Here is a 23,982-nt window from a genome sequence, read left to right on the forward strand (position 1 = left end):
AGAGGAAGTCAACTTCTGGAATGGTGTTTACTCTTGGGGTTGGAGCTGTGATAGAGAAGTGTTAAGCAATATGCAATCTCAGATTCTACTATGGAGGCTGAGTACAAAGTTGCTTCTGAGGCAGCTAAGGAAATAGTCTTGTTGAGGAAGTTCTATACAAATGTTGTTGTTACTCTAGAAATGGATAAACCCCACATTTTTTATTGTGAGAAAAATGTGGCGATAGCCAATTCTAAAGAACCTCGGAGCCACAAAAGAGTGAAGCATATAGAGAGGAAGTACCACATCATCAAAGAATATGTGGCAAGGGGAGAAGTGAAGGTCATGAAGATTGCATCTGAGGACAATCTTGTGGATCCCTTCATAAAGACACTGGGAGAGACAAATTTTCTAAAGCATATAGAGGGGATGGGTTTGAGAGAAATTTCACATTTGTTTTAAAAGTGGAAGTGGGATCTGTTTAGTTTTATGCCTTTATAAAACAACATTTCTTATGTAATTCATTAATTTTCAATAAAGTAGTAGAAATAATTTTGTTCAATCAAATTGCGTTGTTTACATGTTTTATTACATGATTAATTATTATTAATATAAACGTTTATAAAATCTCGAACATATGTATTTACAATTATAGTGACTCGGTCACAGTGGATTATAATTGTAATTATATGTTCAAAAGCATTTTGTCTTAACATTAAATGAGTACACTAGATTCTTACTGATTGGGTAATCTATGATAAGATCTATTTACATATCTGGTGTGATGTCATATCCAGGACATTGACCAAGTAGATAAGAATGGAAGTAATTTGTTACATTGGAATGGACCGATTGTAATAACCAAGGTTATTATTTTCTTATAAGCTCCTGAAATATGATCTTAGGTTAGATTTAGTTAACTTGAGTTGTAGAAGAAATATTTCTTTAAGCTTAAATTATTTAAGTTATGATTTTATGATTTAGAAATAATTACAGTTTGGGTAAATATAATTATTTTAGTATATGATTAAATTAGTGTATAGATTTATTAAGTGTTTAAATGTACATGTTATTTGATGTATTAAGAAGTGAACATGTGGCATTAAACTAAGTCCAAGTATTAGAATTAAAATGAAAACTAAAATAGCTTAGTCTAGGGCTTGGCTCAAGAATAGGAAGGATTTGATTTTTTTTTAATTTAAGTTGAGTAGTGTGGAGAAAATCAAGGAAGGGAGTTGGGTTTTGAAGCATATAAAATAGAGACTTACCCTTCACCATTTTTCTCACACTCAAAAACTCTCAAAAGCCTCTCATATAAAATTCCATAGTCCCAAAAGCTCTCTCCATTTTGCCATAAACACTCTACGTAGTCATAGCCGAAACACTAGTCCTTTTAGTGCTCGGGATCTTTTTCTTCTATTTTCTTTATTTTTCCTTTAACACTATTGCCTTTCTAAACCCTATTATAGCTGAAATATTGAACCCCATTAAGCCAATATATAACCAAAATCTACCTAAGTATCCAAACCCTTGGTGTTGTTGTTAAAGATAGACATTAGAGAGAAGACTCAGGATTTTATCATTTTGGTTCTAGGTTTATGGTATGACTTTATGAGGTTTAGAAAATTCTTGAAAGTATATTTTTATTATAAGGATCTAATATAAATATCTTATGTTGTATTTAAGGTTGATTGGACGTTTTCTATAGCAAGCAATCTCATCTCTTTCTTTTTCTCTCCACACACAAGTTAAGGAAAATAGGTTAGATTATATGTGTTATGGTATGTTTATGTGATATGTTATGTTGATATGTTATATATGTATATGAATATGTTTTAAGTTATAGTCACGTGGGTTAGTTGCTTAGATACACTACTACAAAAAAGGGCAATTGTGTTAGTCAAACGGGCCAGTCAACGAAGTTGACTAATGCTGTTGACCAAAAATTAGCAGTTGTGACAGTTGGGCACTGCCACAAATGATGGGGCAATTGCGTCATAACATACACTGACACTGTTTAATTTGGCCGTTTGCATCAGTGGCCCACTGATGCAAACGGGCCGTGGCGTCAGTGGCCCACTGACGGTAACGGGGCGTTTGCGTCAGTGGGGCACTGATGCAACTGGCCCACAATTTCAGCAAAACTCATTTCCCTTAAAAATTTCAAAAAACTCTCCTTCAAAAACTAGCGGCGCCCCAACCAACTTTTACTCATTTAGTTACGTTTGTATCCATTTTTTTCAATTTCAATGTAAAAATAATGATTTATATATGGTTATGAAACTTATATATAGTTTTTTTTTTTTTTTGTATAGATTTTATATTTTTGAAGATTATAGTTTGAAAACCCCTAAACTTTCTTAGTTTTTTTGGGTTTTCTACTTCAAGAACTCACATTGCTCAATTACCACAAGTTAGTGTAATATTATTAATTTTTATGATTTAAATTAAATTTTTGTGATTTTTTTTTATAAATTGACTATATTTCAGATTTTTTATTCTTAGATAGTTTTATATTAATGATTATGAAATTGTTTTAGGTTTATACTTTGCATTTTAATATTTTATTTTTTTTAGAATTTTTTTACTATAATTTATTTATTTTTTATTAACTTTTTTTTAAAATTTAATTTAATTTCGAATTTACTTATGTAAATGAGTATATCTGTATATATTAATGTATATATTTTGTATAATTTTTATTTTATTAATTGTTTATTTTGATTATTATTAGTAAATTTTTGTTTATATTTTGTTAACTTTTTAAATTTTGTGTTTAATTGGTTAAATATGTATATATATTAAAATTGTTTTTTTTAAGTTATATTTTATATTGATTTAGTTATGATATTTATAGTCGATTTTTCTTTATGTGATTTGTTAACTTTTTAAACAAAAAATTCTTTCGAGTTTAAGTATATAAATGAGTACATATAACAAATTATTTGTTTTCTTTAAACTTTTTATTGTTTATTTAGTTACAATATAGCTTTAATATATTTTGTCAACTTTTTTATTATTTTTTGTTTATTGTTATATTTGAGTATGTATTTTTTTGACAACTTTGTTGGTGAGATCAAGCTTTGGAGGATTTTATATTAGAGGTAATATTTTAAACCTTAATGTATAATTAAGATAGTGGAACGTACGAATTATAAAATAGTGGAGATAGGTTCTGGGACTGTGTGTTGCGTTGATATAAGGCTGTAATTATGCATGTTTGATTGATTAATTGGTTTGATGTATTTATGTGATGAATATAGGTTTATTTAAATTTTGGGAAATATGATAGAAATAGGGGAAATGATGCCCAATTTTTTTTTTAATTTAGTAATTTGAGAATTGGAAGACTTCTCAATGGTTACTACACATAGATGGGTACTAACAATTATGATGATGTGGCAACATAGTGACTTGGTATAGCAAGTCACCAACAAGTAAATATTTGTTTCTACATTAACTTCAAATTTAGATATATTTTTTTGCCGTAATTAATGTTGTTTCCAACCAATGAGAGACACTAGCTATATTTAGAAATTGACATGCATTTGAAAAATGAAAAGTTTACAATATTATATTTTCATAATAAATACATCTTTTTCATCATGTAACCCTTCCAAAAATTTGAAAAAATCAAAATTTATTTTTAGAAATATTAATTAAATACTATAAATATGGACAATTGATCTTAATCCAATGGTTAATATTAAAGTAATCATCCATGGGTAGTAACCATTAAGAGTGCACCCTTTGAGAATTATGCATGTTTGATTGATTAATTGGTTTGTTGTATTTATGTGATGAATATATTTTTATTTAAATTTTGGAAAATATGATAGAACTAGGGGAAATGCTGTCCAGTTTTTTTTAAGATTTAGTAATTTGAGAATTATGCATGTTTGCTTGATTGATTGGTTTTTTGTATTTATGTGATGAATATAGGTTTATTTAAATTTTGAGAAATATGATAGAAATAGGGGAAATGCTGCCCAATTTTTTTTAAGATTTAGTAATTTGATAATTATGCATGTTTGATTGATTAGTTTGATATTTTTGTGTATACCATGTGCTATATAAATGCACATTTTAAATTTGGGAAATGTGATAGAAATAGGTCAAATGTTGCCCAATTTTTTTTTGGACATATTGTTTATTTTATTTACTTGTCAATTAAGTAATCCACGAACTTAATTGTTAATGTTTGTTGCTTTGTTTTTTTTTTTTTTTTGTTATGTGAAGTTTGACAATGGATAGAGATTGGATGTTAGCGGATAGGTTATCCGTAAAATATATGAATGGAGTTGGGTTTTTCTTGGAATTATGTGCAAGAAATACTCAATCTCCTAATAGCATTCCTTGTCCATGTGTTAAGTGTGGTAACGTTGTGAGGATGCCATTTTTTAAAATAAAAGACCACTTATTTAGGAATGGAATAGACAAAAGTTATAAAGTATGGTTTTTGCACGGAGAAAGATTGAAAGTCACTGATGAGGGACCATCTAAGAATAATTATTATTTTGATGTGGATTACGAAGTTGATGATATTGCATAAACGATTGATGATGCACAATATGAATCACATATGGATCCAATTAAATTTCAGTCAATCTTAGAAGATGCTGAGAAACCTATTTTCCCAAATAGTACAAGGTTCACTAAATTATCAGCATTGCGTAGGTTGTATAACTTAAAAGCCAAACATGGGTGGAATGTTAAGGGAATGACAGAGTTGTTAACATTTTTAGGAGAATTATTACCCGAAGGTAATGAAATGTCATCTTCATTTTATGAAGCAAAGAAGACATTGTGTTCGTTAGGCATGCAATATGAAAAAATGCATGCTTATCCTAACGACTGCAACTTATATCGAAAGAGATTTGTTGATGCAATTGCATGTCCGACATGTGGCGAGTCTAGATGGCAAAAGAAAAAAAATTCAGATGCAGTCAGAAAAGGTGTCCTTGCAAAGGTTTTATGGTATCTACCACCGATACCTCATTTGGTTAGGTTGTACCAAAATGATGATTGTGCTAAAAATTTAATTTGGCATGCTAAAGATAGAGTCAAGGATGGCAAGCTAAGACATCCAGCTCACTCGCCAGCTTGGAAAATAGTAGATGTTAAATGGCCAGAATTTGGCAATTAATTGAGGAATATTCATTTGGGTCTTTCTACTGACGGAATTAATCCACAGAATTCCCTTAGTAGTAAATATAGTGGTTGGATTGTAATGTTAGTCATCTATAATCTACCTCCATGGTTGTGTATGAAGAGGAAGTTTACCATGTTGACATTGTTGATACCTGGTCCTAAACAACCTGAAAATGATATTGATGTATACCTAGCTCCTCTAATTGATAATTTGAGCACATTGTGGTATGAGGGGGTTAATGCTTACGATGCTTATAAGAAAGAAAATTTTAATCTTAAAGCAGTGTTGTTGTGGACTATTAATGGTTTTCCAGCCATAGGTAATCCTTCTGGATTTAGTGTGAAAGGGTACAAGGCATGTCCCATTTGTGAAGGGACTCATTCTGAATATTTAAAACATTCTAGAAAGATTTGTTATATGAGACACTGAAAGTTTTTATCCAGAAAACATAAATTTTGAAGTTTGACATATGCCTTTAATGGTAAACCTAAATTTGGAAAGGCTCCACCACCTTTACTTAAAGGACAATTGTTAACAAAGTTGAACAAAGTCCAATGGAAGTTCGGTAAACCTAGAAATTATACAAATAAGAGAAAAAATGTTAGACGTGAAAAAACAAAGGAGGTTGTAGATGGTGCGACAGGTTGTTGGAAGAAGAAATCTATTTTTTTTTAGCTTGAGTATTGGGAGCATTTGGTTTTGCGACACAACTTTGATGTAATGAACATTGAGAAAAACGTGTCGGATAACTTAATTAGTACATTGTTGAATATTCCTGATCGGAGTAAGGATGGAAAGAAAGCTCGGTTGGATTTAAAAGTAATGGGTATACGCAGTAAGTTACAACCAGAGGTTGGTGAGAGACGAACTTATTTACCACTTGCGTGTTATACCCTGTCTAAAGAAGAAAAATGAATTGTATGTCATTCTTTGTCGAATGTGAAAGTACCAGAAGGTTATTTTTCAAATATTTCTTCTCTGGTAGATATGAAATTTTTTAATTTAGTTGAAAGGGTATTTGGATTCCAAACTATCACTCTGTTAGGGAAAGATGATATCCTCCACTTTTGCAACTATGAGATGATTGGACAGACTGAGCTAACAATATATATGAGGTAAAATGGTGTTTATAATCTTTTAGTTTATTTATTTTAACTTGAAATTTTATAGTTTATTAACTTTTTTAATCATATGTAGCTTCCTCGATAATTTGGTGCAAACGAAGGGATTGAACCACATGTACACTTTCATGCATCTTGCTTTAGTGTCCACTAATGCAGGAACCAATGAAGTACGTGCTAAAAATCTCTTCGATCGGTTTCTACAGATGGAGCTAGAGACACAGTTTCTAATTTGTCCTTGGAACATCAAGTAATTCAACTTAATTTTATATTCATATATTTTGTTTATTGATAAATATCTTACACAAGATTTTGTATTGTAGCTTTCATTTATTGTTAGTATTAATTCAACCACATAGTCATTCAGTGGCTTTTTTGGATCCAGTAAACTCACATTTTCGTCTGGAAATCAAGAAGATAATTATCATGTAAGTTTTTCATATTACTTAATTAATTTATGATTTTATTTCAAACTCATATATGGGTAAATATTAATATTGTGTTCAGGGCGTTGGATCAATATGATACACACCGAAGACTAAAAGAGTCAATTAATCTAAAAGTTTGTATTCGTAAGGTAAGTAAATTATATTACTTATCGTATTCAACTTTTTGACATATTTCTATAATAATAACTTACTAAATGTAATACTTAAATTTGGATAACTATGTTGTAATAGTGTCGAAACCAGACTGGGCCAACCGAGTGTGGCTTTTACATTATGAAATTTGCTAGAGACTTGATTTCACAGCCTAGACTGAAGGCCTACTTGGAAAATGAGGTATTGTTTTACTTTTTAATTTTCATTTAAACTATTGTTCATAATTTTATTTGGATGATTTCTAACTTATTATTTTAATATTTTCTAATTAGTTTATGAATACGAGTCCATATTCGGCTGACGAAATCAATGAGATATGGGATGAGTGGACTGAATCAATTTGGCATATCTCAGTTAGCAAATGAGCAAGTTGGTGAGGAAATTTTAGTTTAAGTAGGTTTAACACCTAGAAATTTAGAACACAAGAGTACATATATTAACTTTAATATCTTAATTACTTTTATAGTTTTGATCACAAATGTTAACTCAAGATAAATGTTTAAAAAAAATTATACTGTTGTTTTTCTGTTCATACTGCTGCTATTTTTCTGTTTCTAGTGCTGATTTTTTTTATCAAAATAAGCCTGGGAAATTGGCATAAACATTTGCAATTTCCCTGATTAATACATTATGTGACAATGCCCAACTGACGCAAAAAATACTCATTTTTAACATTTGTGGTAGTGCCCCACTGACGCAAATGGCACTCTAGTTTGCGTCATGGGTAATTGCGTCACATATTAAACTGACGCAAAAACTCAATTGTGGCAGTTATAAACTGACGCAAATGACCTTTTTTGTTTTAGTGATAATAAATCAAATCCCAAGATTTTTATCATCATCGTAGATTAGAGTTATTATTTACCCTACCTCGATTAGTAGATAGAGGACCTAGATGGGTTATCATATACTGCCATGTGATTTAACCTACCTTGATTAGTAGACTGAGGACCTAGATGGTTTTATCACATGGTACGGTAATGAGTTAATGGTCATTAATATTGTAGTCATATATGATATACGTTTTTACGTCATATGTTTTATAGTATATGTTTTATGATATCGTCTGATGATTTATGATATATGTTTTTAGTAGATTTTCCTTGCTAGGCATTAGGCTCATTCCTTTTATTTTAGGTGGTACGGGAAAATGAGGATGGAAGGCAGGTCAGATTCATAGTAGCTGGGCATGTGTATTAGGGATGGACTGATTGAATGGATTGCTGGAAGATCGAGGATGAAGTTATTTAAAGTCTTTTAATTTATGTATTTATTTATGCACTTAGTATTTTAAACAATTAAATAAAGGTTTATGTTTTCATTATGTTTTTATGTATCAAACAATTGGATCTCGTACCGTATTTTGGATTTTAATAAAGTTCTATTATTTCTTGAATGTATTTTAAAATAGTAGTTAAGTTTAGTAGTTTTTAATGATCCGAGGTCTAGAATTAGTCGGGGTATTACACCGATATTGATTATTGACAAGATAAGTAAGTATCATCATTAGCTAATCTAATCATATCACAACGTTGACTATAGGTCGATTCAATCTTAATTCTGAGTGATTAATAGTATGCTAATTGTATTATTCAAGTCTTTTGATTTATTCATTACCAGCTTACCCTACGGACTAGCTCATACTTACATATTGGAGATTTGGTTGTATAATTGAGTGAGAGTATTTATCATAGATATGAAATCTATAGCCTCTGTTTAAGAAGTGAAATAATGATTTCCTTATAGCTTGTTTCAAGTGTTAAATAATAGAGTACTTATTTCAGTAATTAAATTTACTGAAATATCATTTACAAGGACATTTGTGGGACTTAAGGATAAAATATCAATAAGGGGTAAAACTGTAATTTTCACCCATCTCATTAATAGATCATCTATAGAGGATTGAATGATGTTTATGGTTATAATAATGGATAACGTATTTACATTTGGTGTAAAGCGTTCTATAAATGAAATGAGTGCAATTCTGAATCTATAGTGGATTCACGAGGAATTAATAAGGTAGTGAGATGATTTGTTATGAATAAACTCACGGTAACGTATTGGAGCTTGAGTTCATGGATCCATGGTCCCAATGTCATCTCTTATCAAAATGAACCTAGTAGTCTTTAATAATTTATTTTAAAAATATCATATTTATTAGATCAATGAAAATAAATAATGTTAAATTATTTATTGATATTTTGTGAGAAAAGAAATAGAAGAAAATTTGAGGATTTTATTGCAAAGTCTCAAAAAGAGAGTATTATAGCCAACTGTGACAATTTTTGTAATATTGATAAATTTTTATTAATATTAATAAAATAAATTAAATAAATATCAAAATTATAAATGGTTAATTTTGACAAGTATTTAATTAATTATTATTATTAAATAATTAAAATAAAATAGGTAACTAAAACTTATTTTATGTCGTAGATAATTGCCTATGTATACTAGTGTTATAGAATGCATTAGGTTAGATGAATTTGACAAGGTAAAAATCCACTCATAATATTATATACCTAGCCGCCCACTCTCTCTTAGTTTTCTCTCTAGGAATTCTCTTCTCATGTGTTGATACTTTCCCACACAAACACTAGGTCGTTTTAGAGAAAAACTTGGAACACTGAGGTCTTGTTTCAAAGTGGTTTGGATTCCTTGCAATACCTAGCATTCAACAATGACAAAAGGTGAGGGAATCCAAAGTGTGTAGTCATTGTTCCGCTACGCATCTCATAAGTACTCTAATGGTTCTATTATTGTATTTACATGTTTCTGTATGAAAATCACTTCTATGCATGTATATATGTTTTCTATTGTATGTTATTTTGTGCAATATGGAGCATGCATATAGACTTTTATAAATGAGATCCTACAAAAGGTTCATATAACCCCTTCTAAGGTACTTCCTAGGGCCCAAAGGAAGAAGTGGAGACTTTGGGTGAGGTATCTAAGCAAAGGGTTGAGTCAACTTCCTTACTCAATGTGGTACCTAACCCTTCTAAACTCTTGCTCAACCATATCTGTAGGTTTTCAGGCAGAAGACCTCAAACTTTCTTAGGCCAAACTGATCACTATTAAGCTCAGACAACATCATTGAGTGAGCTCTATCCCTTCATGACCATCTAACCTTGGTGAGCTTTATCTAGTGTTTTACTTCTATTTACTTATACCTTTGTATACTATCCATTTTTTTATAGATTGCTTTGTCCTTGATTCAACTTGTTGTAAGCTTCAAGCTCACCTAGTATGAGCACGACCAAGCCACATTAGAGCATGACTCTAGGTTGTGTACAAGCATGACTAAGCCATGTTCGGGCATGACTAAACCAAGATTTTCCTGGAGTCCACGCTTGCTCTACCAATGGAATGAAACTGATTGTTTGTCGACTTCTGTAGAAGTAGCCTCAGAGGTCAAGACTAGGAAACTCCCAACCAAGCATAGACCATTTTCATATAGTTTAATTATTATTATTATTATTACAAATGCGGCCCAAGTGACCAAGACATAATCTTTTGTGTACAAATAATTGGTCGAGTATTCGAGCTTATCGTATCTTTATACATATATATATATATGTGCAAGTAATGTGCAATGCACGTTTGCTTAATTTTATTTATCTAACTTATTAATTATATTTATTAAATTTGTATCATTGCCATATAAATATTTCAAATAAATAAGCAATATTAAATGAAAAATTAATATATATATATAATATAAATATATATATAATTTACAATTTAAAAAAATATATATATAATATGATAACTTTTTTAAACATAAATTATCATTTTTAATAAAAATTAAGATTATGTATTATATATTATTATTATAATAATAATATTTGAATTTATATCGATATAAGTATTAAATATCTAGTCTTGTATTAAATATTAATAGTATAATAAAGTTTTATAATATTTGAATTCGTATAAATATAATTAGTAAAAACATATGATTGTTTATTATTAACATAATAATATTTTATAACATTTAAATTTATATTAATATAATTATTAAATATCTAGTTTTGTTTGTAAATTTTTTAATACAAATTAAGATTATGTATTATATATTATTATAATAATATTTTATAATATTTAAATTTATATTGATATAAGTATTAAATATCTAGCCTTGTATATAATAATATTTTATAATAATTGAATTCATATTAATATAATTAGTAAAAAAAATAGGAGTATATATTATGGGCAGCACTTCGGTGCAGCCAGGGCACTGTTTCGCTACTTAAAAAAAAAATTCTCAATTGTTTTTATAACAGTGTACATTGTTGTCATTTAAGACATGCTCGAAAAAATTTCAAGAAATTTCGAATAGTTTATGGTGCTGAAAACAAGGTTGTTGGACGAGTGTCTATTTTTTATATGCACGTGTAAAATTCAACTGTTTGAACATTTTTTCGGCACTGTAAACTATTTGTAATTTCTTGAAAATTTACAGGATGTTTTAAATGACAACAATGTACACTGTCATAAAAAAATGGAGAAAAAAAATTTGCAAGGTGTCGAAACATCCAAAAAGTTGGCTGCACCGAAGTCTCACCCTAGCTATATATTATTATCATAATAATATTTTATAACATTTGAATTTTTTGAATTTAAATTTATATTAATCTATTTATTATATATGTAGTTTTATATTAAATATTATTATAATAATGATATTTTATAATATTTAAATTTATCTTAATATAATTGATAAATATCTATTTTAAAGTTAGTTTTTGAAATTCTGTATTTTAATATTACCAAGTGATTTAAAATAAACAACTTAATGAAATGTGGAATATTGATTAAGTTGTTTATACAGATTTCAGTTTTGTTCACACTACTTATGCAACTGTTTAAACAGAAACAGAAAAACAGGTAAAAATTTAACACACGATAATTTTTACGAGGTTCAGAAATCCTTTCAAATAATCTACATCTACGGGGCCATGCCGAGAGAATAAACCAATTACTAAAGAAACAATGTGTACAAAAGCATTGACTTAAACAATGTAAGACTCCCTTTTAAACTATTACCGCAATCTTGTTGTACTCTTCTCTACGAATTTGGTTTTGATGAAACGCTGATTCTCTTGAACTCCCTTCAAAGAATAGCGAGTGCTCACTCCCTCCTGAAATGAGACTTAGATAGAATCCTCTCCCGAAGATCCTTATGAACACGTTCACAATAGACACTATATGTTTACAATGGACTAGATAGATATCCACAAGTACACTCAGCATTCTCACAAAGATTAAGGTGAACAAACTTAATCTCTACAAATAAAGACACTCTTCAAAATAACACAATGTTTACAAATATTCAAAATGGAAGAGGTGAAAATTCCGAAGGCCTTGGCAAGATATTTATAGACAAGGAAATCGTCCAAGGCCATCATTTTCTGATATCCTTGAAATCAATTTGCAAATTCCTTTGATTTAGGAAATCAGCTAGCCAGATGAATTCTGTGTCGACAAAAAATGAAACTGATGAGTCAACAATGTAATCAGTTTTATCTAGCAGAACGAACATGGTTATTTCTTTTGACCATGTTCATTTTCGACACATTATTTATTCCTGAATAAACATAATCCCTGAAACTAATCTCAAGATAATTGAAATACATATTTTTACCAAATATTGATTATTTGTGATAAATAGGGTAAAAAATATATTCACACTTAAAAGATATTTTCACATTAGAAAATCAGCTGAATTAATTTGATATTTAAACCATGAATCAATAAGGATATGTTATTGATTTTCTTTAATAACTTTAAAATATTTTGTCTAAAGTAAAGTTAGTCAATAAAGAATTTTACAGTTTTAAAGGTATATTTCGTTAAATATTTAGAATATTCGCTTAAAATTTAATAAAACAAACCGTTAAAAGGAAAAATTTACACACTTATTATATAAAAGAGATATATCTATTATTTCAACAATTAAATTCACGCCCTCTACAGTATATATCCCTTTCAATTCAAGAACATACTCATGCCACGTGTTCCATGTGTCCTGTTTGTAACACTACAAAATTGAGGTATGACACTAAAAGATGTCAACAACAGAATTATATGAAACTAGGAAGCGATACCGCGCTTGCGCGGTCTTGATAATAACTCAATGTTACATATATATTAATATTTTTTATATATTAAAATATATGATGTTATTTTTGATGCATTAGAAACAAAAATAAGAAAAGAATAAAATTGAAAGTACTCAAAGATACGCAACGTGAAAAAAAATATATAATCATTTATTAAGGATACAATTGAGCTATATAAAATTCTAAAAAATGAGTATTATCTTGAACAAATAGAAGGATTGCAAAAGTTATACCTTATTAGGTAAAAATTCGAAGCAATGACATAAATGACATGACTACCACATTGCAGACTGGATATTTTATCTGATTCATTGATTTGTGAGCTGAATAAGTAAAACACATAATGAAAATTATTATTTTAGTATGAGGTTGCAATAATATGTTAATTAAATTTAAAATAAAATGTAAGGATGTGAGATACCTTGATTTTATGGACTGATTATACTATATTTTGGAATACTTCATTGTACACGATATTTTTGATGAATGGTTTGTCTTCCACCTCATCGTCAGCATTTATTATGGTCAATCCTTCTCTTGTTGTAACTCGAGAGATAGCAACATATAATTTACCATGAGTGAATACTTGCTTAGGGAGATACAAGCCGACATGTTTAAGAGATTGTCCTTGGCTTTTATTGATTGTTATCGCAAAACATGGGGCCAAAGGAAGTTGTCGTCTATTGAGCTTGAATGGCCACCTTGATTCATTGGGAGACATGATAATTCTTGGAATCGTTACGTTTTGACCAATATTTGTTCCAGAAATGATGTCACCTCTAATTGACCATTTACCAAGACGGGTGACTATCAACCTTGTGCCATTGCATAGACCTTCTGTTTGATTCAAATTTCTAAGCAGCATTACAGGAACACCTTCCTTAAGTCGTATGTCATGATTTGGGATGCCATTAAATTTCAAGCTATGCAAAAATTCAGGTGGATATAGAAGGTCTTCATCATTTGCGTTTACACTTGCTTTGCATATATTGTCAGAGCTGAAATAGGTTCTCCCTTCTCCTTGTATCATATTCATAATCATCTCATTTAACTCATGAACCATTTCATTTTTTGGCGTTAATATAGCTCTTTCTTTCAAATATGCTGGATCATTGTACTTATGTAAAAGCGAAGGATAGATAGCTTCAACTATAGATTTCATTGGATCTTCAGATGGTTTTTTCCATATATCAGAAGGAATTTTAATTGATTGTCTATCAATGTCATCATATAATGTACCATCTCCAACCTGCAACAACCATTTGTCAAAAGAAGCGATTTTAGCAGCCTCAGAGCTACTAACACTTCCATTATAGAGCCTTATATTTTGGTTGAGCTGATATACTTTGAAAAATGACCACAAGTAGGATGAATTAAGAGAAGAATCAACAATGTCAGCTCTTGTTCCCTTTGGGACAACTGGCAATATTTGACGGAAATCGCCACCACATACCACTGTAAGTCCTCCAAAAGGTTTGGTAGCACTATTTTCATACCTTGTTTTTAAAATATCCCTTAAGGTTTTATCTAAAGCTTAAAAGCAGAACTTATTTGCCATAGGTGCCTCATCCCAAATGATCAAGGAGGTTTTCATAAGAAGAGCAGCTAATTGGGTGCCGTGTCGAATTACGCAAGTTGACTCTGCTGCTACATCCAAGGGAATACGAAATCGTGAATGAGCTGTCCTACCATTAGGTAATAATAAAGCTGCTATACCTGAAGTTGCAACTGGTAAGACTATTTTTTATTGTGACCTGAGCTTTGCAATAATTGTATTCCATAGAAATGTTTTACCAGTACCGCCATGTCCATTGATAAAAAATAAATTGCCTTCTTCATTCTCCACAGAATGTATTATTGCTTCATAAGCTGACTTTTGGCAAGGATTTAAAGCAGCAAATGATTTTTCATGCAATATTTTTAATTGATCTTGGTCATATTCAAGCTCTTCGTTGACCAATCTATTACCCGAGTTTCTTATTAAAGAAGAATTAGGCAGTGGCATTCCATCTATGTCTTTCAGACTTTTTCCCATCTTCAGCATTATACCTTCAATTTCGAACAATGTGTATGCTTCCACCTATTGTTCAGTTAGTTGAAGGTCCTTCGTTCCAAATCTCTTCCTTTGTAATGAAACCATGTCTTCTGAAAATGTAGTATAATTAGATTTCCAAAGTTGTGATGCATCGGAAACCTGACAATGAATGAGTATCATGACAAAAAGATGTCTTAATTCATTTCCAGTTGCCCAAATTGAAGCTTCAGTCAAGTAATCGATCCACTCTTTATCATCATCTAATAATCCCAAAGCATAGCATGCAACTTTAAAAGTAGGATAGGTCACTCCATTTACTGTTCTAATACTTTCAAACGAAGTACTTCCTTTGACAAAGTTGAGCATCATTCTCATATAGAAGTGTTCTCCAGTTGAAGGATGTGTAAAGTAAATTCTTCCAATTGCTATGTCGCTTTTTCTCCTTGTCCATGTTTTGTCTTTTGAATTCCAAACCCAACATGTAGGAAAATCAGAATAAGTTAGTTCACGCGCATCCTCATAATTCTTGTTTGTCTCTAACCATTCAGTGAACTTTGTTTTTTCTATTCCGGGTATGCAAAGCACATTTTCGGTGCAATTGTTCTCTTCAAATATTATTGTATGCTCTCCAGGCAAATGGAATGGTAATCTTTCGACAGCTGGTTGTCTGTAATGTATGTCAAACTGGAAGATTCTCCAGCAAGCTTCAGTTGCTGATATGTATCTACAGTCAAGATATGTTTTGATCTCATCTATTTGTTCAGCAGTGTCAATAGATTCTATTGTTGCTGTTGTTCTATCAAACCCTTTATGAACGTACTTAAATAGATATTTGACTGACCTTGAGTAATTGAAAATCTCAACATTAATATGTGCATCAAATTTGACAATCAAATTCCTATTATAAGGGACCACATAACGATTATCTAAGAAGACATTTTTCTTTTCAACACGGATACCTGTATTTCTTCTTTTGTAAACCGGAAAGCCATCTGTGTCAACAATCGTTTCGTCTGTGAATTTTTTAGGAAAATATTTTGTGCACTTGCCTTGCATCATACACGGAGAGTTAGGATTGAGCTTGCCACAGGGTCCATGAATCATAAATTTGCTGACTGCATTATAACCATCAGGATCGATATGTACGTCTGGGATTTCTGCACTTATTATTTCATCGATATGATTTGCTGATGGATTTTTCAATGTTTGGTGTAAGAAAAAAAGTATATGTGCATGGGGCAAGCCTCTTTTTTGGAACTCAATTGTGTAAAGACCTGCAAAAATTTGAAGTGAAACTTAGTTTTGAAATATTTTGATACAAATTGTTAATGTATTACTTTTGCCCAGGTTTTTCATTAACAAATAAAATAAATTTGTTGTGGATATGAATACGAAGATGACTTACATGCAATTATTTTTCCAAATGGTTTTCCTTTTTTGAGATCCTGCATTAGTTGGAATAACTTTATCTCAAAAACTCTGCATATGATATCCACTCGATTGTCATCATCTTTTTGCCCAATCAAATGCAGCATATTATTTATTTCTGGCCACTTTGGGTTGCAAGTGAAAGTAAGAAACAAATCAGGATATCCTGCCCACTTACAAATGGCCATTGCATCTTGGTAATTTTGAACTCTATATCGTGGTCCCCCAGTGTGTGATGAAGGCAAAATAATTGATTTTCCGACTCTTGAACAATCGGAATCACCTCGATGAACAGCGCCCATTAAGCCGGAGTAAAGATCTGATCGGAGTTTTTTTTTATTATTTCGTATCCAACGGAATCTTTCTTCTTCAATTGCCATGTAAGAATCAACTATATATTGTTGTAGTAGTCTACCAGCTCGGAGAAGAGTGTGCCCCTCATTTAATCTTTGCTGCAACCTAAAACAATAATGTTGCCTCATTGTCAACTTTTGCCTCTTGAAAGAGGTCTTAGTTAAGTCTCTTAAGAGTATATCAATTCTATATCCATCTTCACCATAAGGGTGTATCAATGGATATGTCATAGACATGAAACTTGGATGCAAATCAGTGATTCTCTGAAGTCCGTTAGTTCGATGCTCAACAATAACGTCGCGTTGGTAGTTTGCTTCACTAAAATCACCAATTATTAAGCCTGCTACTTCAGATGTTGTTGGCATATTGTACTAATGACCATCTGTAGCCCTGCGACTTAAGAGTCTTAAATGAAACGTTGATTCAGGTTGTTCTTTGAATCTATCCCTTGCCATTCGAAAAGATTTGACCAAACTATTATGTTGATCCAACATTTCAGATAATTCTTGGACAATTTCATGTTCTATTTCTGGCTTTCTCCCCTGACTTGATAATGTTTTGATTCTGTTTCCAATCTCATTTTCAGTGTCATATATATATAGTTGAGCAAATTGTGGTTTTTTCCCAACATCTGGCAATAACGAACCAATGTGGTGATAATTTTGACCGCTCATCTGGAATACATAAGGACCTCTAGATTTGTTGATCGACGTATCAACTCGACCTCCCATTGATGTGAAAGCAAACATGGAGTTATAAGCACGTATATTTCTTCGAAACTTCAAGCCCTTTTGGCCAGAATCTGGTCCGAGGAGATATTTGAGTAAATGAGGTGTTTCTTTCATTAGTGGTATTTGCACACGTCCTTCCATACAACAAAAAGAGAATTTGGGTTGTGAAGCATTTTGGGTTTTTTTAGTTCGTTCCTCATACCATAAAATAGCACCACAATATTGGCACGTATATGTAGGGGGTCCGAAATTCCATGGTGTTGTGTAATGAGCTATCAAATGAAAAAAATATATATTGATAAAGATATAGTATGCGAATTTTTCAAGTGAATACGACAACAAAAATATAAAATTACCTTGTTTCCCCTCCAATTGTATGCTACGAAGTCCATGGATACTAACTTCTTTGTGTTGGTCTTTGTCGGTTGAATCATTTGCATCCTCGTTATTATAGTGACATATTCTTTTTACTTGTTCGTATTCAACTGTTTTTTTTTTTTTGTAGTTTCAAAAGCATAAATAATTAGTATTTTTTAAATATTAGAAGCATGAAGGATAAATAACAAACTTTTATCTCAAAGAGAATATACCTATTTGAAGACGACGTTTTTCTTTATTTTTTTTGCCTGTTTGGATTAATTTATATTGATGTAGTATAATTGTCATCTATACTTCCATTTGGTTGGAGGAGAATCTGAACTGAAACATGTTAGAAACAAATATGTTTGTTAATTATTAATACAAATATCTATACATATAACAGGATAATATTTTGTTTGATGTGTAAATAGAAATAAAATTTATAAAATGAAGAATGACATACCATTTGATTGAATCAATTCAATTTCACTTCTTAGCTTGTCCAACTTCATAGATTTTGTGAAAAAAACCACGACTTGTAGGATCAAAATGATTCGCTTACTTAAATCATGTTTAAATCTATTGTGGATAATAGTAATTTTTCTCTTGAATCTTGCATGTTTGCATATGTTCTTTCGAATGATAGCTAATTCAGTTTTTTTAGTGTGACATTGAACACTCAATAAATATTTATGAAGTTGTAATCTTTGAATCCTTTCATGTCGAGCTATAGTTGTGAGTTGACGACATAAGTAAGAAAATTCTTCGGAGATATTCCTTGAACCACTAAACTCTTGGATGGTTGCAGTAATTAGCTCCATTTAGTCTGTACAATAATATGAAAGAATAAAGTATATTATGAAATATATGAAAATTGGAATGTAATTTGAAAGATTCAACAAAAAATATTTAAAAATAAAACTTATATTCAAAATTTTTATTAAAAAAATATTGTATATGTTCCATTTTATTTTTGTTGAATTCCTCCCTGAAATGTTTGTATTTTGTTGAGATAATTATTTATTATTCACCAATAATTTATTATGTATTATGTAGTAAAAGTGACGTAATTTTAATCGCCAATAATAATCATAGTTGTATTTTTTCTTTAGAAAGTAGCTTTTTTGTGCTAAAATACTCTTTGTGCTTCAATACTACTGCACTTCCTTGATCACAAGTAACAATTTGTTTATGATTTCATTATTTTGGTTGTCATGACTTTATAATCATATAAAATAAGTAAATATTAAGGGCATGAGATATTTGTGAAGGATAAAAATTCTTATATAAGATATGTGGTAAAATTACATTAATTATTTTTCATATTTTAGTCCTAAATTTTTGTCATATATAAGATGTCTATTTGAAGTTTTGTATTAAATCTACATATGATTATTTATGGTTATTTATTTAAGTCAATATGGAGAGTATAGATGTGTATATTTGAACCATTTTATTATATTAATAATACTTTGTGATATTTAAAAAATTAAGAGTTTCTTAAGAACACATGTTTAATAAATATGAGATTCTCATTTGTGAAATTTTTGCTTATATTATATACTAGAACTATTATTTTATGTGGTTTTTGTTTGCAATTTTAATTTAGAATTTTCTTATATTTTCATACTAATGTGGCTTTTTTGTAAAATAAATTTGATTAGAAAAATAAGAAAAACTATATAAAAAATAATATATTGAAATTATCTAATGATAAAAAAAATAATATAAATATTGTAATGCATTACTTTTATTTTTTGATATAACAACATCCCTATGATTTAATTTTTCCAAAAGATAATTTAGAAATTTATTGTAATAACTATTAATTTTAAAATAAATATATTCGTATATTTCTAATAATCATCTTAAATAATATTTAACCATCCATATCTATATATAATCTATTTATAATGGATAAATGAGGATGTAAATACATACTCACTGACGTTAATTTTTATGCAATTAGACCAATTTAGTTTTAAATAAATATACAATATATGTGGAATTGACTAAAAATAGTGATTGAGACACTCTTTGTATATGCTGGAGTTTTTTTTTTTTTTTTTTTTGTGATTTTAAAGTTAAGAAAATTCTATCTTGCACAAGAAAGTTGATAGTAGTCAAAAAAATTAAATGACTATTGTTGTACTTTTTTTTCTTTCTAAATACATATTGTCTAGTACAAATAATCTTTAAAAATATCATTGCACTTAACTTTCTATCAAAACCGGAGGATTAAATCTCTTGTAACTTTGAGCGAAAAAAAAACTATGAATTTATGTTGTATATTCTATTTTGAGGAGTTATTTTAGAGGGTGGGTTTTGTGATTTGTTTGACGTGTGTCTCTTTTAGGGGGTTGTCTTTTGTAAACATTTTTTATGAATGAAGAACTTACTAACTTACCCAAAAAAAATATATTTGAACAAATTTATATTATATGGAATGTTATTAAAATTTATTATAAACATATATATATTATTATTATTAGTTAAAGCTTTATTATTATATATATTTGTTATGTTATTATTTTTATTATATACATATATGTTTACATATTATTATTATTATTATTATTTACATTTACATATACGTTATAATTAATATTATTATTACCGCTTAAAATTTTATGTGTATTTATTAAAATATATATTATATATATTTACATATTATTAGTAGTAGTAGTATTTAAAGGTTTATATATGTTTATTTTGTTATTAGTATTGTTGTTATTATTATATGAAAAAAATTTAAAATGATTTCACAATTAAAGAAATAATTTTATTTATTAGAAATTTATTATATACCTAGACAATGACATGTATGTTATTATTATTATTATTATTATTATTATTATTATTATTATTATTATTATTAGTTGAAGCTTTATATATGTTTGTTAAGTAATTAAAAAATAGGAAAAATTCAAAAAATAAAAACCAATCTTTTTATAATGAGAAGGTCGGTCAAGAAAATTAAACAAAAAATAAAAAGATTTCTAATTTGTAATTATATCGAACACGTGTTGTGTGTTAAGCTAATTTGACTTTTTTTTTTCTTAAGTTAAACTCAATCATCAAAAAACTCTTAAAAAATGTAATTCAAAAAATAAGCTAAGTTCTAAAAATTCAAAATAAAAATAAAAACACATCTCTAGATAATGAGGAGGTCAGCCAAGAAAAATTAACAAAAGATAAAAAGATTTTTAATTTGTAATTTTATCGAAAACGTGTCGTGACAAACTAATTTGACCTTTTATTTTTTAAGCTAAATTCAATTATCAAAAAACTATAAAAAAAGATTTTGAGATTTAATACATTTGAATATTTAATTACAATTTGGGTGATGCAATTGAATTTGTTAAAAATTATAAATCAATATAAAATAAAAAATAACTTATATACTTTTGAAATTATTATTAATATTAATACTTGTATTATTACAATTATAAATATAAAATATTAGCATTACTTTTAATGGTTATCTTTTTAAAAAAAAATATGAATGTAAATAAGAATCAAGAAAAATAATATAATAAAAGAAAACGTAAGAAATTATTAGTTATTATATATTAAGCACAATTTTTACTACTATTATTAATGATTAATAAATCCATTTTTTTTAAAAAGGAACGTAAATTATTATTAACATTAATAAACACTTTTAAAATTATTATTGATATTTGTACTAATAAACACTTCTTACTTATATTTATAATTTGTGTCACAGTATTAGAAAAAAAAAACATGAGTTAAAAACAATATAGTTTTGTTATGCAATCTTCAAGAATTTTATGTAAAAAAATATGTACAATATTAAAAAATGACAAAAATATAGATTGATATACTTACTTTTACTTAGCTTTGGGTCGTAGGTGAAGGAATGTAATCCCGTGAGTCTTTTCATTGAACTTTGTCAATATATACAAAATACAAGCTATTAGTTAGGCAACTATTTTGCTAACCATATGTTTGACTATAGCTACTGATTGCTATGAATTAGGAGATTAGCTGTACAAAGATTGATATGAATCGCTTACAATAAGGAGCCTAAATATATACTAGCTATAAATACAAAGATACAGTATAACATAGAATATATTCAAAATATATCATTAAAGGTATAATATATTTTAACATATTCTAACACACCCCCTCAGTCGAAGCGGGAGGTTCACGTATGCTTAGACTGTCCCGGAAATCATTGAATAAAATGCGCAGAAGCCCTTTTGTAAAAATATCAGCAATTTGGTAACGGGACGGCACATGTAGCACACGTACTTCGCCACGAGCCACTTTCTCACGGACGAAGTGAATATCCATCTCAATGTGTTTAGTGCGTTGATGTTGAACTGGGTTGCTGGATAGGTATATCGCACTCACATTGTCACAGTAAACTAGGGTAGCCTTTTGAATAGGACAATGCAACTCTAGTAGCAGGTTTCAGATCCAGCATGAATCAAAAACAACATTAGCAACACCCCTGTACTCCGCCTCTGCACTACTGCGGGAGAGAGTAGGCTGCCGTTTGGAAGACCAAGAGACCAGATTATCCCCAAGAAAAACACAATACCCAGAAGTGGATCGACGGGTGTCAGGACACCCACCCCAATCAGCATCTGTATAAGAGATAAGTCGATCAACTTAGGAGTTGTACAAATGCAAACCGTGGGTTAAAGTACCTTGAAGATAGCGTATAATACGCTTGAGAGCACTCATATGCTCATTAGTTGGAGCATGCATATGAAGACAGATCTGCTGCACGGCATATGAAATGTCTGGCCGAGTGAATGTGAGATACTGGAGTGCACCTGCAAGACTACGATACTTAGTCGGATCACTATACGGAGTATCTGCGGTTGCACTAAGTTTGGACTTAGTGTCAACAGGAGTAGGACAGGGACTGTAGTTAGACATTCCAGCACGTTCAATAATTTTTGCAGCATATTGTGTCTGAGATAAGAAGAGACCATGGGTATTACGGGTGACAGCAACACCCAAGAAGAAACTCAGAGGACCAAGATCTTTCATAGCAAATTCAGAAGACAAGAGAGTCATAATATGCTTACGAAGACGATCAGAGGAAGCTGTAAGAATGATGTCATCCACATACAACAAAATATAAACAATATCAGAACCATTCTTGTATATGAATAAAGAGTGATCTGACTTACTGTGAGAGAACCCAATGGTAGCCACAAAATCAGCAAATCTTTGGTACCAAGCCCGAGGAGCCTGTTTTAACCCGTACAAAGACTTCTTCAGAAGGCAAACATAATCTGGATATTGTTTACTACGGAAACCCATGGGTTGATGCATATAGACTGTTTCATTGAGGTGACCATGTAAGAAAGCATTCTTGACATCCATTTGATGAATGGGCCAAGATTTAGAGAGAGCAATGCTTAGAACTGCTCTAATGGTGGCAGGTTTAACCACGGGGCTAAACGTTTCATCACAATCAATGCCCTGCTGTTGAGTTTGTCCGTCACCTACAAGACGAGCTTTGTAACGCTCAAAAGAACCGTCAGAATGATGTTTATGACGAAAAATCCACATAGACCGAATAACATTCACATTAGGTGGTCTAGGCACTAATTCCCAAGTCTTATTTTCAATTAAAGCATTAAATTCATCCAACATTGCACTTTTCCAATTATGGTCACTAAGCGTACTAACAGGATTTTTTGGAACAGGAGAAATATCAGTAGTGGTCGTAGTGTGATAGTTGGAAGAGTATTTGGGGTTGGGTTTAAAAATGCCCTGAGAAGCACGAGTGGTCATGCGGTTTGAAGTGGGGTTAGTAGGCCTAGAAGTAGGGGGGTCAAAACGGTTGGGCTGTTTGTATGAGATGATGGGCCAAGTACATCACCACTTGATGGAGTGGCGCCCAAGAGAGGAAGAGAAGGAGTGGGCTGTTGCACCTGTTGGGTCAAAGGAGAAACAACACGGGAAGAATTTTGATCTGGGCCCGTGTGAGACTGCGGCCCAGATTGAGGAAGAGAGGAAGCAACTGATATGGGCTGCACAGTTGGGTCTGGATGTTCATGTGGTGTTGGTTGCACAGAGGGTTGAGTGGATTTTTGTGACAA

The 23,982-nt window shown here is 30.2% G+C and overlaps 2 protein-coding genes across 2 annotated transcripts; both read right to left on the bottom strand.

Annotated features, from left to right (window-relative positions):
* Nucleotides 1–13,421: 13,421 nt before the first annotated feature.
* Nucleotides 13,422–15,026, bottom strand: LOC133799547 (uncharacterized). The gene is made up of 2 exons (XM_062237556.1): nucleotides 14,777–15,026; nucleotides 13,422–14,509 (listed from the first exon to the last, which is right to left on the bottom strand). Exons 1-2 carry the CDS (start codon nucleotides 15,024–15,026, stop codon nucleotides 13,422–13,424), a joined length of 1,338 nt encoding a protein of 445 aa, XP_062093540.1.
* A 36-nt stretch (nucleotides 15,027–15,062) lies between these two features.
* Nucleotides 15,063–17,164, bottom strand: LOC133799548 (uncharacterized). Its single transcript, XM_062237557.1, has 2 exons — nucleotides 16,423–17,164; nucleotides 15,063–16,291 (listed from the first exon to the last, which is right to left on the bottom strand). The coding sequence occupies exons 1-2, from the start codon at nucleotides 17,162–17,164 to the stop codon at nucleotides 15,063–15,065; spliced, it is 1,971 nt and encodes a 656-aa protein (XP_062093541.1).
* Between the last annotated feature and the right edge of the window lie 6,818 nt (nucleotides 17,165–23,982).

The sequence above is a fragment of the Humulus lupulus genome, chromosome 9 (genome assembly GCF_963169125.1).
Source record: "Humulus lupulus chromosome 9, drHumLupu1.1, whole genome shotgun sequence".
NCBI lineage: Eukaryota > Viridiplantae > Streptophyta > Magnoliopsida > Rosales > Cannabaceae > Humulus > Humulus lupulus.